The sequence below is a fragment of the Passer montanus genome, unplaced genomic scaffold, assembly GCF_014805655.1.
Source record: "Passer montanus isolate IOZ18808 unplaced genomic scaffold, ASM1480565v1 scaffold125, whole genome shotgun sequence".
Classification (NCBI taxonomy): domain Eukaryota; kingdom Metazoa; phylum Chordata; class Aves; order Passeriformes; family Passeridae; genus Passer; species Passer montanus.
The window spans coordinates 310,312-328,177 of record NW_024359278.1 but is presented as its reverse complement, the minus strand read 5'-3'; the positions used below and the strand labels follow the sequence as shown (position 1 = coordinate 328,177).

Below are 17,866 nucleotides of genomic sequence, written 5' to 3'. Positions count from 1 at the left end.
AAATGAAAGCAAGCTGAAGTCCTCTAAGCTGAAGAACCTTTGCCTATAAGGGCAGTAAGACCAACTTTTACAGCGTAATTTTCTTCTGTCTTAATACTACTAATCAGCCTCTGCTGTATTTTTTAAATGCACATGTAAACATCCAAAAACTGCCAGAGCTGCACATGACATGTTCAACCATGATTATATTTCACTGGGCAATGTGAGGAGATGCTATCTCTGCACATGAAAAGTATTTGGAATATTAGGGTTTATGCTTTCCTCTTCCATCTCCCCATGGAAGTAATACTTTATCAAGGTCCACTATACATCTAATAGTTATGGTTATGTAGTTTATATTGCAATATATCATATTAGTATTTTCAGAAGATAAAATATTCAGTGATTAAATGCATTGAAATGCTGATCTTGGTTATACATACACCATCAGCTACTAAGAATGTGCCTTTAGTCCTTTTGAAAGAACACTGGATAGAGGAAGGAGGAACCAAGAACCAGAACACCTTGAACAAACACATGGGGTGCATGAGTGGGCAGTGGTGGTGGAGGGGGTCACACAAGTCGTTGCAGTATTCATTCATTTTCAGTTGTAACCTCTTAAATAGGTTGGGTGGCATTCCATCAATTTTAGAAAATTATCCAAGAGCTGAACAGTGTTTGAATCAGATAGTGTAAGTTTATTTTGCAGTCTAGAACATTTAGATTCAGTAGAAAAATGCTCTTAAGTAGAAGATGAAGCTGAGAAGAGACACCTAATTAGTTCTCTAACACAAACTCCACTGATGATTCAGTTGATTGACTACACAAAGCAGCATCCTTCAAGTGCCAGAAATTCTGTAAATCCAAAGGTATCAAGGAAAATTACAGAACCTATCTCACCTATTTCATACCTTTTCACCTTGGAGATACAATAATCAGATAAATGCTACATGCTTGAGAGCAATAAAGAAATATTTTTAATCCCTTCATGAGAGAGGAGGGAAGACCACAGTCTACAGTCATGTATTTCTACACAGTCATGTATTCCAAGAAAATATCCGACAAATGAAAGGAAGCACTGTAGCATTTATGCTTTATGGACATGCACTCAATTCACCCACGCTGCTTTGAGTTTTAGGCACAGAAAGAGAGCCCTTCTAGATGAAAATGCTTTCTTCAGGGGTGACATCAGTTTCCCCATGAAGAAGTCTTGTCTCACAACTGCATGTGGACACCTCCAACATCCAAATGTCACTCATTTAAGATGAGAGAACAGAAAGAGAACTTCTCTCTTTTGCCTGGTTTAATTACCCCGACAGGATGCCAGACCAGACAAGATGGTGCTTCCAGGTTCACTGTACTGTATGCATTTCTGATAAATGGGAAAAGAATAGATGACCTGGCAGAAGGCTCAGACAATAACATGTGATTTACAGGACATGAATGCAGCTACTATAAGATTTATCTGACAGCCCTCTCCGATAGTGGACTGTTGAGTATCCGATGGAATGATTTCTAGTCTGGAGAGTCTGCTACTGAGTAGCCATACACATTATTTATTTATTAGATGTTTTGGGTTGAAACCATTTTTAAATGATGCACTTCACAATGCTCAGCCATAAATTTAGTTTTAAACCCTAGAAGGGAGGTAGTGTTATTGGAATGTGTGTCAGACTGAATTAGGATGAGCAACACAACGCTTTTATAAAGTGGCCTTGAATGCAACGTCAATTCCTTCAAAAATGATATTAATGTCAAATAAGCAGGAACACTTTGCAGTAATATTAAATGAAGGATTCTTTATGTTTTGATAGATTTATAGAAATGTAAGTACACACACACAGACACGTCTCAAAATGTAGCGTGTCTATCAAAAAACACAACTGTTTTTGTCTAGAAAAAGCCTTTTGTCTGTGTCTCAAACCACCTGTTTCTCTTTTTACCTTGTGTTAAACAGAAAGCAATATATCAACATGCAAACACAAAAATATTAAATAAGGGTCTTTTTCCATATGCCTAAATATATGAGTTTTAAACGAGAAACAAAATTAACCAGGTGTCACAAATAGTTTCAGAGATTTGTACCTCTTGATTTTTGAAAAAAATTACTTCACCCATTAAAGAGCTTTATTTTCACAATTTTATGAAAAAATAATGGGATATTATTATTCCATTTTCCACTTCTGAGGAAGAAAATCAAAATTCAGACACAGATCTAAATGAACATCAGAAAAATATCAGGTGCTTCAGAAAAACAATCCAAGTACTTACATCACATCTACAATGTTTAAAATTAATTTTGAGAAGAGGTTATCATAAAAAACACTGAAGATTAATCAAAGCAATCTTTCAATTTCATAAAACGAGGCTGACAAATTTGTGAAGTTTTAAATCAAATTTGCAGATACTTACTTCATAACTATGCCACATTATTTATGTGATTAAAAGCTGGTTTTTGACCTGATCTTTTGATCTTTGGCACTGCATCCTCTCCATCTCCTCTTAAAAATTAATTAAAATTTTAGCAATAGGATATCACTTCATTCCCCACCCTATCTTGCAGGGAAAGAAAAGAAAATAAAAAGAAGGGAAAAAAAAAGAAAAAAAATCAATCAAGCTCAACCCCATCTCCTCCCAGTATCTGTAAAATGTCGACTTGAAATTCAATTTCATATCTCTCAAGCTTTCATGTAGCAAAAGACAGTTCACTTCTTAACAAAATAAATCACTTCTGTGATTGCCATGCTGACCTCTTTGAATTAGGAAAATTCAAAGTGAAAAATGTAATTATCACCCCAGAACAATCTGTATACATCTGGAGCTAATTTTAGATTCATTTCTCACATCATTTTTCATATTCTGCCAAAAATTACAGCTGCTATGTAACTTTAAAAAGACTTTGAGGTCTTTGTGACTTTATTGGTTTATTTCTACTACTCCACAAAGAACCACCTCAGCCTGTGCAACTTGCACTGCTAAGCAATCACGGTAGCTTCAATTTGATTAGATTAGCATTAAGTGGCATTGTGACACATATGACAAATAGGTGCATTAGAGCACGTCATTTATTCCTTATCCTTTCCACTTCCCAAAACCAAACAAGTGACGTACAGTACAGAGCACAACATGATTTTAAGAAAGATTAGATTACCTTACCCAAAAAAGGGGAAAGGTCAAGCACTAATTATTGATACAAGCAACATGAAGACCAAAAACTAATTTTTCTAAATGGTAATACCAAGTTGTAAGACACATATTTAATACCTGGATTCGTTTTTACTTAAACACATTCCTGAATGAACAATGAAATTTGTTATATGGATTTCTCAGTAGCAAAGATTCTTTCATAATTTAAATCAGCTGCAAGTTCACATTCTAAAGTTGTGAACAATATTCACTTCCAGTACTGCTGTATGTCAAATAATCTCTAAATTCCAAAAGTTCCATAAGGAATATTAAATTCCTTTCGGGGTAAATGATACCATATTCCCTGATGAAGATGGAAAACTAGATGAGCAAAGTTCTGGTTACATTCATTAATAATAACCTCACTGGAAAACATAACTACTCTTCACTAGTTCATTGTAAAATCTATTAGGTGTAATCTCCAGAAGTAATTGTTCTTATTGCACTTTATTGACAACGTAGACTATCGATTTTTCACACCTTCTATGATTCTTTCATTTGTATTCATGAAATGTCTATCAGCACACTCTAAATAAATTTGGCAATATAGGCACTAAAACGAATAAATCGATGTGAAGAAACATTAATTTTGCATTATCCTTATTCGTCAGGCAAGCAAACCATAGGGGTTGTAAATGAAGGTCAAAGGTTCTGAAATGGGTCAGAACCCTTGACCTCTAGACCAATACCATTCCCATTAAAAAAGGCTATTTTAAAGTTTTAAGTAGGGGAATTTACTACCAGAAAGGTATAATTTTAAGGCACCAAAAGAAAGACTCAATAAAAACAGTCTCACATTTAATTACAAAAAAAAATCCAATTAATAGAGCATACATAATTTTAAGAAAGTTCCTTAGGCTCTGTCTCTTTCTGAGCCACAGGACAGGCAGTTCTCAAGTTCTTACATATCTAAAATCACTTTGCCTTTAGGAATGCAGAATGTCCCAAACTGATGACAACCAGGGTTGCTTTCTTAAATTTTTCTCAAATCCTTAGTACTTGTCAAATCAATTAGGAATGACAGGGTTTTAAAAGTATTTATCACTCATTTCATAACCTCTACACAAAAGGAAAAATTCTATTTATCCCAGAGGATTCAGCATGTCAAGATGCAGGAGTCAATCTGTTTCTTTAACTTCAATATTATATTGATCCTATCTCATCTTACAAAAATGACAGCACAGAATTATGTAGGCACACCACCTTCAAGGTTATGTAAATGCTCAATAATATTAGCAAGGTAACAAAAATCCACTTGAATAGACACAATTACTATTTTTTTAATCAAAAGGCCTTGTACATTATCTTTTTACCTATCACACACGAACCTAAATTAAACGTAAAATTTAAAGAAAAAATTTTATCTGTAATTTCCATTGTGTTCAGACAGATCAATTTCAGACATTATTACTTAAACCTCACCTGAGAGCAAAGGAGCATCACCAGCTCCACAACTGAACTGCTAGATTTCATGCACACAAGACCTACAAAAGGAAAAAAAATTATACATAAACACATGCTCTTATGGCACCAGCTATTAATACAAACTATTTTCAAGTGCAATAGATTAGAAGCATTTTCACAAACAAAAGAAAACTGGAATTTTCATGCCACTTCCAGCTCAATTTTGTACTTTATCAGCACAAAAATAAAAGTATGTATGTGAGAGGGAAATCATAAATTCCATGCCTTCCAGCTAAAAGAAGCAGCTAATAGTAATTCTCACCCCCATTACTCAGTTTCATAAATGTTTGTATGTCAGAATGATCAGAAGTGTGGTTAACATATGTTATATTAATCCACTGTATCTACATTTTGCTATTTCTCGAAGGATTGGGTCATTATAAATGCAGAGAAGGGAAATGGCTTTATGACCTCTGCTTTCTCCATGACGCGCTCTCCTTTCAGCCCCCAGCTATCAATCAAGTTTCCATTTTGTTTCATGGCAGCAGACATCCCAAACACTCTTATTAGTACTTTGACCCTTAACCCCACACTAAACCTAAGCAGAAGTGCAAGCAGCAACCTATTATATATTTTCAGTTGTTTACAAACTAATTTGAGTATTATTATTTGTATTCACATTTTGGTTTGGGTTTGTCTATAACGGGGGTTTAGAACCAAAAATTGGTTTCAAATGTTCATTTTTGTCTAGACAGTTCATACACTCCCAGTGATTATCCTGCTTTTTCTTTGCTCATCCAATTTATGCAATACTCATCTATCCATCCATGTAACTATACTACAGTCAAAATACTTTGAACCAGATTGTCTTTTATCTTCAAGAATAGAGCTTTGAGGAAAACTGCTTTTCTGTTTTTTTCTTTTTAAATGAATGAAATAAATTTGTTCACAAGGCAGCTTCCATTAAAATGTTTATCAGCTAAAATGATGCCCAAATGCACAAACAAAAGTAGAATCCCATCTTTTTGAGTCTCACAGAAAGCAATTCATACATTTCTTTCTTCCATTTCTTCTTACCTCAAATGCTAAGCAAGCTAAACTCCTAAACTAAACAACTGTAATTTGTGAAATTTAATGAATTTATCAGCAGTCCTCAGTGAAACACTTAGCAGTGTTTAATACTCTAATTGTGTTTCTGACAATGCTCATATTTAGCCCTACAAATAGGATGACTGTCTTAATCCAAGAAACAAGTCATTTCAAAATTGTTTTGAAAATAACTTTAATTCCCTAGGAAGAAACTAGATCTGTTAGTGCAAACATAGCTCAAGTTAAGCAACCAGGGGATTCTATCATGAGTGCACTTATCACTGGAAGCTGCAACAAGCTCTTCTCGTCACTTCTTCAACAGGACAAAACCTGAAAATTTCACTCTGAAAAGCAGTGGACAAAACAATTCATATGATACAGTCAAATTCTGAGAAAACTGAAAAACTGGTGTTGCACTGCTAAATTCAGTCTTCCAATATACACAATTTTTAAAGTTGAGGACATTAATGCCTGCATTGCAGAACTGAGCCTCATTTTTAAGCAGAGAGAAACCTGCCAGTAGAAAGAAAACTTCATCATGTCAATCTCAACCATTTCTTGCCAATCTTCCACCAGGAAGGGCCATGATCACTGCTGTGCACAGGAATCCCCATCTTCTCAGTTGTGCCAGAGAATTCTCCTCCGTACTGACAAGGATTCCTCTTATCTGCATGACTCCCTTCCAACAGAAACCAAAAAACCAGGAGCAGACTCACGTGTGAGAGAGGCAGCAGAACACCTCCATTGACATAGTTCTCAAGAACACTTCAGTTCCAACATCCCAGTAAAAATGTCAGGGGATGTACCAAACTCACTAACTATACACTTTACTGCATATCAAAGAGCTGACCCTGACACCAAAATTGCTCTAAAAGCTCACATTTTGTACACCAGCTTCTATGGGACAAATAGCCAGGAGAGTCAAAAAACAAAGGAAGATGGACACAAAGAGGTAGCAGAGATGGCAAAGATGAGGAGGCAGTGACAATGACAATGAAGGCTAAAGACAGAAGGAACAAGAGGCAGTGAAATCCAGTGGACAGCACTGTTTGGAAAGGCAACAAAATTCCTAAATAAAGAAATTTTCAATCTCCAAGGTTACAAAGAACACAAAACCCCCCTTTTTTAAATGGAAACTTACTTGTACCTTCTATCAGCAACTCCTGCCCATGGCTGCCCAAAAGAGTCCGAGAAAGAAAGGGAGCAAAATCCACAAAAATCTCTCTCAGAAGTGGGGCAGCTTTTTCCAAAGCATGCTCAAGCCTGTCTGTAATACTAGTAGAGAGATACGTGTATTAGCAATAAAAGAAGGAAGTTACTGGAATTTTGTAAAAAAGAAATATAGATTTTGACAATGTTTAAGTGATATACATATATAAGAAGGAATTAATTCAACACTCAGTATTTTCTGAAACCTTCATCAGTTATTGAGAATCAGCAAAAGGACATTCTTAAGTTACGTGGTATCAGAATATCAATTGTAATATCAAAAACATGAGCCACAGCACAGCTGTTCAGATCAATTGGAGAAGTTACCTCATATTGGAGGCAGAATCCTCAGGCACTGAAGAAACTGCAGGAACAGATGGCAATTTTGAATTAGATGATCCCCTTCCTACAAGAGAAAGTAATAACAAACAAATTATATAAGAAAACATTCCAGGGATTAGAAAAGCTGACCAGAAACTACAGCTTTCAGTTTGAGCTCTGAGAAACCATGGTTTTCAAGTGTTGTGTGAGGACTAGGTGAACTCCGTTCACATCTTTGTACCTCAAATATTTTTTTTCCACAGAAGTCCTATTTACTTGCATTCATATTTACCAGCTATGCCATGGCAAGTTTTTTAAATGTTGTTTTAGCACATACAGAAAGTAATTCGAGGAAACACCATAGCATGTTTTGTGAACAAAGTCAGACTAGGCTGCAGTGATTCCTTCTGGTCTTATAAGCCAGGATCCTCTCGGAACAGATTTAGTAACACTAACAGCTCTAGAAATGAATACAAACAATGTCTTACATCTTTAATATGCCTATAATATGCTAATATATATAATAATACTAATATACAATAATATACAGACAAATAGTAATGTTTTAAAGCCATCTCTTTTGGTTGGTGCAAGTGTTCACCTAATTTCAAGTAACTTGCACAGAAAATCCTTAATGCTTTTGTCTAAAATTAAAATATCTATTTGCATCAAAATCATGGAGAAAACAATGAGTGTGTATTTTCAACACCCAGGCTTAAAATTTTGCAAAAACTGAGACCCTGACAGAGGCAGCTATGATAAAATTTTCCATTGCACTAGTGGTGTCATTAGCATGATGGCAGTGGTATAACCTCATTTATGAGTTATTAACTTTGCCACATCAATTATTCAAAGGTTGATAGGGAAGACTGGGTCATTTATGTATCCTACCCTTACAGAAAAAAAAGCAGTTGTGTTATGTCAAATTGACACTACACGGCTCTCATCAGCACAGGAGGAATCTGTAAATATTAAATTCTGCTGTTCAGTATATAGAGAAATACAACCTCCCCATACTGCAGTACGGATTGGTATTAGCAATGATGAACAGGGGGCAAGCAAGACAGCCAGAGACTTCACAGATATTTTCTGCCAGGATAGGAATGGTGACTCACAAATCTTACACCGCATTCCAAGCTATAGAGAGGAATGAATCTTAGCAGACAGGTTTCTGTGTGTTTCCCAGGAGCATGACTGCTCCTAGTCCATCTGCAATCCTATCTCTTTCTATCCCGAGACCCTGTCCTATTCTCTTTCCTCTCACCCTGCCAGTTACAAATTTTTATGCTGCCGGAAAGGAGTGCAAGAGGGAAAAAAAATTTAAAACCTGAAAAAAGAGAGTTTAATCATTTTAGTTCTCACACCTATCTTAGCAAAGACATTACCTTTCTTAGACCTGTAACTATAGAAAAATTCCTGATGGTCCCACCTACAATGGAGTTTGTTAATTCAGTTAAATGCAACCTGTCTGGAAATCATGAAACTATCTACCAAAATGTGTCAACTGAAACTTTTCAAAGATTTTCAACTTGACTGAAGTGAAACAGATTTAGAAAGAGATGGCAAAGATAGATCCCTGAGACAGTGAATTTATTTCTCCCGTCAAATTTCAAAGTTCTGCTCCAAAACTCTGGCAACACAGAGCTTCCTCCAAAAAATATCAAGGGTTTCTGGTGGGTGAGGGGTTCTTTATTTTTCTATCCAGAGAAGGTGATTTTCTCCAATCTTGTTTCAAAGGCAGAGCAGGAACTAATAAAATAAAGTAGGATATCATAATCAGGAAAAGTTTTGCTCTCATTTCTTTTTCTTTCTTCAGAGATAGGAGATATTTTTGTGAATGTGATTCATTTGTGTTTTTCATAAATTCAATTTATGAAAACCTGAAACTCTTATGCTGACTGCTGTATAGGTATGATAGAATCAGAAGAAAAGTGAGTGGGCCATACAGAATGAAGGATAAGAAAGTGGTGAACAAAGTGTTAGCTGAAAGCAAAATGAAATGTGAATCTTCTGGGCAATCCTAAATAATTTCTCTAACAAAGACTAATCAAATATATATTCCTGAAAGTTTCAAGGTGATGGCAAGATATTGTAAATGTTCTCAATATTTCCATGGATATAATTCCATTTTTTTTAACAGCTAGTTTTCCATAGTCAAACTACCGAAAAGTATTTTGGGTATTCCCAACAGAAAAGCTGTCAAATGATGTGCCGAAAATTAGAACACAGCCTCCTGCACAGAAAAACAAAGCCCACATAAGGCAACAAAGCAACAAGACTCAGCGGTTTGTCAGATACTTTAAAGCTACAATATTTTCTTTCCATTTAAATTTTTTATTAAGACTTTAAAACTACTACGTCATTTGCCATGAGAATTTTTATATTTAAATAATTTGACTAGAATACCGAGCTTTCTCCCTAAAGCCCAACATCCCTACTCTCATTTAACAAGTCCCTCTAACTTGAAAATACTCCAAAGTCCACGTGTCCAAAAAGTGATTTACAGGCACACACTACCCACAAAGGGAAATTAGCACACTGATCTGGGTAGTCCAACACAGTACCAAACTGAAATGGCAAACAAAGCCTTCTAAGTAAGAAAGTCCTCAACACACAGGTTGTGGAAGCAGCATTCTTGATACAGAAATGTTCAGATGTGTTTTACCCCATCTAAAATCTGTCACCAGTAATCCACTACTCAGTGGGTATGGTTATATAGTCAATAGTATATACAACTAAAATCCTACCCTATTAAGGCAAAGATTATCAGGATAAAATAAGACTTAAGAGTGAAGCATAACAGCATGAGTTTTTAAATTAAATGAGATGAAAATAATTCTGCGGAGTATTTGGGCCATCACAAAATAACTGAAGGAAAAAATTAGGAAAAAATAAAATCAAAGGAAATATCTGCAAGGACAATGAGAGGGCTTAATAGCCATCATGAGGCTACTAAAGAAACATACTCTCAGTCTAGAGTAACTTGGCTTTCTTGTTGTTTGTTTTATTTTGTTGGGATGGGTTGGGGCTTTTTTAGTTCTCCATTTTGTCAACAACACTGGTAAAAAATACTTTGAGTGGGAGGTAAAGGAAATCACTGACAGCATAGGACACAATTTTTTTTTCTTCAAGAAATTTAAAAAACCTGCACAGAACAGATTAGGTATAAATGTAAAACATTATAAAATTTTAAGTAAATATCAACATTTAAAAATAGACATAACAGAAAAAGCACTGATAATTTGAATTTAACAAAGCATAAGGGAGGCATCCATATAAACTGATATTCTTTTTGAAGATTACATAAGGATATTTATGGTCTGAATTTCTTCGTGCTTATCAACACCTAACACCACATTCCAAACTCAGATATTTCTCACTAAAAGGGGTGAATCTCTGATTTATCCCAGCAGAGAATTTCAGAGTTCTTTCAATGGGATTAGGCATAGTGATTTTTGCATGCAGATTTTGTTTTATGAAAGTACATTTTTTACTTTATTTAACTCATAAGGAGCTTTTTATTACATTTTTTTCCTGCTTTTAGTGAAAAAATGAAAATACTTCAGTAGCATATTTTCATCCACAACACACATGTGGGTAAGTTCAGTAGCTACTTCAAACATGTGGAACTAAACTGACTTATCTCTTCCTTATCCTTTCACTGATAAACTGGCTCCTTCAAACTGACAGTTTTACAGACATTTGCAAGAACATAAAAGAAAATGCAAATAGATCATCTGTCTAGCACCCTTACAGTGAAACCTTATTGTTTATTCAAGGTCCCCAAGGGTCTAAACAAATAGTGTCTTGAGCAATAAAATATTGTTAAAAAACTCTTTGTGCAAGATCATCATGCTTTGGCATGTACACTTAAAAAGTGCACTTGGCAATGCACAAACAGAACATGATAATTTCCTTTGTGAGGAGATGGAGATGAAGTATAAAAAAACCCCAGAGCTGAATTAATCTCTTAATTTTGTACAACAGACCTACCCTACATAAATGCACCAGAGCCCTTGGTGGAAGAGGTATCTAGTAAAATAATGAGCTCATTCAAGAATACACTTCCTGGGCTGGAAGTGCACAATGCAAGACTACAATGAAGGGTTTTACAAGCTAATATAAGGGATCTGTTACATAAACACATCTGTAGGCTAAACCAAAACAGATTTTTATGAAACAACGGTGAAAACTTCTCTTAAGAGAAGTGGCTTTAAAACAGTTTTTATACTCACACAGTATCAAGTGTATCACAGTACCATTTCCATGGTATATCATCAGAATCTGAGGTTTTTTAAAGTGTCATTCTGCTTTGGTAACCAGCCTTCAACTACTGTCACCATTAAGCTGGAATTCCCTTTGAAATAATTACTATAATCCAGTGAATTGCTTGAACAACCTCTGCACTGATGGTAACTCACTTCATGATCATTTTTCTTACTTTAGCTTGTCTCCTGTTAATTTATTTTATTGCATGACTTCCAAGTTCATTTTCACCTATGTATAAAAATCAATGAATACCATTCATCTTTGCAAAACAAGCCAACTGCCGCAGAAAATTTACATTTTTCTATGTATTGGACTAGAATTCAGGAGTCACAACTCTGTTTTTACCCACTGTTACTGCTTATCTCGGTGTTTCTTCCAAGCATTCACTTCCTTTCTCACCTCACCCTTTGACATGGCCTTGTTTACAACTTGACAATTTGGGGAATAGCTTGTCCAGAGAAGAAAAAATCCTGTAACTGTGTGCCTCAGAGGAAAACAAGTGAAACTCAAAAGACTTCAAGCAGGAAGGGGAGGAGGCAGGCAACAGAAACTGAGTGGAACTTCTCAGTGTTTTTCTATATTCAGAACATCAGTAAGGACAAGAGACAATTCACTCCTACTTCCCTCAGACTTTTCATCTCCCCTCTTCAGAAAAATTGTATTTGAACAACCATTTGGAAACTGAATAGTGAAAGCCTCAAGACTGAATTAAGGGCATTAATAAAACACATGTGAAATCCTTCAAGAACATAAACAGAGAAATTCAAAGCATCAGAGAAAACAGTGGGAGTGCAAACTGCAAAACATTTTTAAAAATTCTCACCACTTCAAAACATAGTGACTGTAATGGAAACATTTAAAAGGAAATCTGACAAACAAAAATACAGGCATCCTGCTGGCACGTGCACAACAGCTCAGGCAGCTCTACCAAGTCCTGCCTGTCCAAATATTAGTCTTGTCTTAGCAGCAGCCCTTCCTGAACACAGCATGTGTAAAACCTCTGCGTCACATCACACATTCAGCCTGTGAGACAACCCAAGGCAGGAACAACTCCAGTGAATCCACCCTTCTTACATTACTACTAGCAAAAATGCTCTTTTGTTCAACACCACCCTTGGTAGTAGGCATCGAGTGATTAGCTCAAGATGGGCCCCCAGGTTTATCTTCTCTGGTCATTTCCAAGATTCCAGCAAACCAACAAGCCAAACAGCAGCCATCAGCAACAGACCGATGGGAATGTTCAGATCACAAGGGGCACACTTGTGTTCAGGAAAGGCTTTTTGTGCTATGAAATGTTTTGAATGAGTAAAGGTGAAGAAACTTATGCAAAAAGGCCAGAGTGCCTGAGGCCAAAACATGTTTTCACCTCCTTTGTCACAATCCTTGTGATATGGGAACACCTAAGCATCAAATATCTGAGATGCTCACAACCCTTGAGCTACAGTCAAGATGAAAACTTCTGGGAAAATTATTGGGAAGGAGCCTGATGAATTCTGAGCACACACAAATGGCAATGGAGACATCTGGAACCACACAGACTGATATTTGAACACAAATCCTACCTTGACCAAGCAATTCTGACAATACATCTACAGGTGGAGGATGATCACATACTATGTAACACTTATTCCCAAATTGAGTGTTTCTACACATTACTATTAGAACACTATTCCCAGCTATTAAATCCTATTTCAATGTCTGCATACCACTTTCACCCCTGTTTTATACTAAATCTGCTCAAGTCTTCATCATAAAGCATTATGTGTTCATATATTTTACATACTAAATACTATATGTATTCAAATAAATTATCTATATAATTTTTATACATGATATATAATTATTATTTGTATATATAGTATATATAATTATATATATTATCAATTTTTAATGTATCAAACAAATGTATACAAAATTCACTTTAAAAAATATGAGATGTGTTTTTAACATAGGAATAATGTTTAACAGTGTTCATATCAAACACGAATTAGCCCCAAACTTATATTCACTACATAAGCCCCTACCTAACTTCAGCACTTTTTTTAAAGAATGGTTTATTTCTTAATTGCAAAAGTAAACAGACTTATGAGTGTTAGCTGGAAAAATGAGAACAAAGGAGATTCTCTGCTGCATGAAACTAAAAATTAGTGAAAGAATATGTGATTTGAACTCAGAGGAAAATTACATTAATTATATTTTTGTTTTCTAGGAAGCTTGCTTATTTCTACTTCCATCTTCTAATAAAAAACAAATTAAGGACTTATAGAGAATTTTATTTCAAACTGAAATGTGTGCAATTTACATGAGCAACATTAAATGCAAACCACTGCAACTCTTCAAGGTTTTTGTTTCCATACCATTATTTTACAGGGGAAAAAATAAACTGTCTCATGTTTTAATCTGTTTAAGGCATGATTTCATTTATCCCTTTACTTTTTCTTTTAATTAATTATATTGCCAATCTAAACATGTCTATTTTTAATCCTGATTAGTTTCTTTTTATGCCTATATCAGTTCAGATTACATGTCCAATTTTTGCCAAAACTTCCAGACATGATGGAAGTCACACAGTCACAAACTGCATTAGTATTGTTTATTGTCTGGATTTCTCATACATTCTACAGGCACAGAACTTTTTTTTTTCCTCTATACGTTCCTAAAAGATGACTAAATCTGAAAATCATTGTTCATCTGTTTTATTTTTATTAAAAGCAAGTGAATACCTACTTCAGAAATTCTAATAATTAAGCCTACAATGAAGCCGGATTAATCAGTCAGAAGTTAACAAATTAGCAATTATTTTAAACTATTTCAATGTAGGTGACATTTTACTATTTTTAAAACAGATTAGCTGCTCAGAGTCAATCTTCCCCAAAGAATTGTGACATTTCAAAATACAGCTAATTCCACTACTTCAAATATTACTCCTACACTAATATACTGCTACCTCCTGCAGTTTTGGTGGCAAAATGGATTCTCCCTTTCACAAAGGGTAAGAACATATTCTATTTCAATAGCTCTTCTTTTACTTTAAAATGACTGGAACAATACCTTTTTGATTTTCCCAAGAAACGGAATGGATAGTTGAAGATGGGAACAAATACCTTCCAGACACACAAGTAGAGAGGACATGGTAACAGACGACTTTGGTTTTTTTTACCCCAGTTCTTGCAGTTTGGATGTAAGTTCACAAAACCAGGAAGCAAGAAACTCAAACATTGAAAAAAAACCATCAATAATCAGGCACAGCTTGAGATTTCCTTGATTAAGATCCAAATCACTTCTAAGTCTTGAAGTCAAACTTCATGGGCACAAAGATTCTACACAGCCTTGTGATTCAGACATGGCTAAGTAGAAAAGCATGGCTTTGACATATCATTTGAGGTTAAACATCATTTATCTCACACAGAACCACCAGAGAGACCAAAGGTTCAAAGGAACACTTGCTTATAAACAACCTACTCCGTTTTGTCCCCACTGAAAAAACTGTCCAAAGCAATTGGTTTAGCATCAACACTGAATTTAACCTCAGGCTAAAGCTATTGGAAACACTTGGTTATAATTTTCAGTTCTACTTAGGACTAACACATATACTTGGTCAAACACCACAGAATTTATAAATAAGCTTACACTTTACAGTATTAATTTGTAATAAAAAATAGTCTTTAGAATACACCATCTTTATACCACATACAAGATAATACAGCATGATTGCTCTATCAAAATAGTGAGAAATCTTGAAATTAAGATAAATATTACTCAGTTACATTTGTTGCAACATTAGGGGTTTTCTTCTAATATAGTACTATTTTTGTATTTTTTTTCTTTATTTTCTTTGTATTCAGAGTGAGTAGGGATGGAAATAGAAGCAACAGAAAAAAGTGTTTGTATTAAGGCTGCTTAGTTTAACCCTTACTTACCAGGAGATTCTCCTGACAATTCTGGGGCTTGGGCTGAATCTAAAGAAGAAACCACACTGACAGCATTTGTAGGAGCACCAATAGCAGCTGCAGAAGAGGAAATGCTGGATTTCTTCGTTGGAACAACAACACTCCTAGGTGAAGATAAAAAGTAGGTAAATGATACTGCATGTGAAGGCTCACACTACTCTGATCCTTTTTCATGCATCTAGCACTTGCACTACCATGTCCTGCAAAAGTTCCTTTGCTTCCCTACTTTCTTTTTCAATCATCTTTTGTAGGCCACCTTAACCTAAGGACACTTCAGTTGTTCATGGTACACTTTTTTTATGCTACATTTTAATACCTCATCCACTTCCACAGAACCCCTGACTAAAAGCACAAAGTTAGAAGATCACCAGCAACAAGGCTTTTCTTTGCACCTCAGTTTGCCCAAGATTTGGCTTTAAACTTCAGGCAGCTATTTACAAAAGATGTGTCAGTATTCAACTTCAAGGTGAATTATCAACGCTGAAGAATGCATTGACAGGCTTTTACTCCAGGTATTCTAATGCACAACAGAAGACTGATTGAAGAAGGATATACTATAGCTAAAAACATCCTAACACATCTGCATGCACATACAAATGTTCACACATCTTAAAAATACAGCTAAGGCGTGAATTTAAGTATATCTTGCCAATCAAGTTTTATTTATATAACAAATCAAAACATTCCTTGGAGTTAAGAGAGAGCCTCCATATTTTATACAAGCTAAATGTCAGGCCTTATAGTCAGCATTAAAGACTACATCAGAGGAAAAGATACAAAGTGACAAGTTAGCTATGGAAATTTATCTGACACGTTACAAAGACATGTATTTATGCTATACCAATTTCAATTAAATTGTAGTACTTCATTCCAAATACCTAAAAGGCCTTGTTAAGCATACGTTAAAGGCATTTTTAATTGCAAGTTAGCTCCATAAACATGCAAAACCCCAGCTAATGAGGTAAAGAGTACAGCTGATATATAATGTACTCCCACTGCAGCGCTTACTTTTAATTACCTGGTGTTAACCATAAGCTGAAGATCTTCAACATTCAATTTATTTAATCACATCTTTTGTTGACAGTAATACAACTACGCACTGAAAGTATTCCCTTAATAGCTTTAAAATATTCATTTTCTAAATAAAGTAACTCAGAAACTTGACCTAAATTCAGGTGTGAGAACAACCAGAGAAGTTCTTTCAAATATATCTAAAACAGTTCTTGCTGGAATGGGGAAAGGAGGACTGTATTTGACTCCCTTCTTCAGCCACAGGATGTCAAAGGATGTCACAGAAGCCAGCCCACATTAGTGATTAAATCAGCCCTCCTCAATGGCCAGAGTAGGCAGGCACCATACTTGGAGGCAGTACATGCCATATCATTATAAGGGTGACTGCTAATGTTAACTAGTCACTAAAAAAATAGAAGCCACAACACCTGAGCCCCAAGTCAAGATATTGTGCCTAAACCATGAATTTTGCTCCTATGTTCATGTCTGTTTCCCTGAAACATGAACAATGGGCTAAGAAATAGATCATATATTCAGAGTGCTTTTAAAATTATTGTCACATTACCAATTAATTTTGCACCATGCAGGTATAAGAAGGGGGTCTCTCACTCAAGATTCTGTGACATTCACTGCCTGGAAATTGCTCCTACTATTCTATAACACACATTCAAATACCTGGCAGGGGTTTGGAAATGAATACACATTTACAGAGTACAAATGCACCTACATACAATAAACTTTGGGACATTTTTCCAGTCTTCACAATTCAGCACTGAAGCCCAGGTATACTCCTTTAGACATTTTAAGTCCTTTTACTGTACAGGTATCCAATGCAACAAATACTAACCAATAATATTAAACTTAAAAATTTATAACTTCTCATTGTAAATATGTGTTTATTCAGGTGGACTCCACAAGACCTTGGTGCATTATCTGGAAAAATTTCTTTGCACACCAAGTTACAGAAATAATCATCCATTTGCTGTTAACTAATACAGACACAATTATATTGGATATAATATACTGGATTTGGGAGAATGTTTACTGACAAATTTCGGTGCAAATATAGATGGAAGTTGTGCACACATAGGTTGTGTCTGTTCAAAAACATATAATTAATGTAAATAATTTTAAACTGGATAACATCAAATTACCTTGAGGGTAAAAGCAAGTCCCTCAGAGAAGCCTTCTGTTTCCAGAGCTAATAGTCAATCAGAATGCTCTCAAAAACATCAAAGCAGAATGGGTGTGTCCTCTGAATGCCTATGAATGTTCTGGTTTTACTCTCTGACTCTACTAAGAGCCCCAGGAACTACAAAACAGGTGGTATTTAAGTCATAAAGAACACACCAGAACCACACCCTAAAAAATAAAATACATACATGGCAGAATTTTGACCAAATTGAATATTAGAAAATATCTATTACAGATGAAAATCAAGAAATGAA

At 35.2% G+C, this 17,866-nt stretch overlaps 1 protein-coding gene across 4 annotated transcripts in view; it reads right to left on the bottom strand.

Annotated features, from left to right (window-relative positions):
* The window catches only part of LRBA (LPS responsive beige-like anchor protein), a 367,482-nt gene that overhangs the window by 261,887 nt on the left and 87,729 nt on the right, over positions 1-17,866 (bottom strand). For 3 of the 4 annotated variants that reach the window (XM_039698441.1, XM_039698442.1, XM_039698444.1), the window contains exons 31-34: positions 15,378-15,511; positions 7,195-7,273; positions 6,800-6,933; positions 4,588-4,649 (exon numbers count right to left, since the gene is read on the bottom strand). In XM_039698441.1, the coding sequence (XP_039554375.1) occupies positions 4,588-4,649; positions 6,800-6,933; positions 7,195-7,273; positions 15,378-15,511 (409 nt within the window). The remainder of the gene's footprint in view (positions 1-4,587; positions 4,650-6,799; positions 6,934-7,194; positions 7,274-15,377; positions 15,512-17,866) is intronic. The other variant, XM_039698443.1, reaches the window with a different exon arrangement.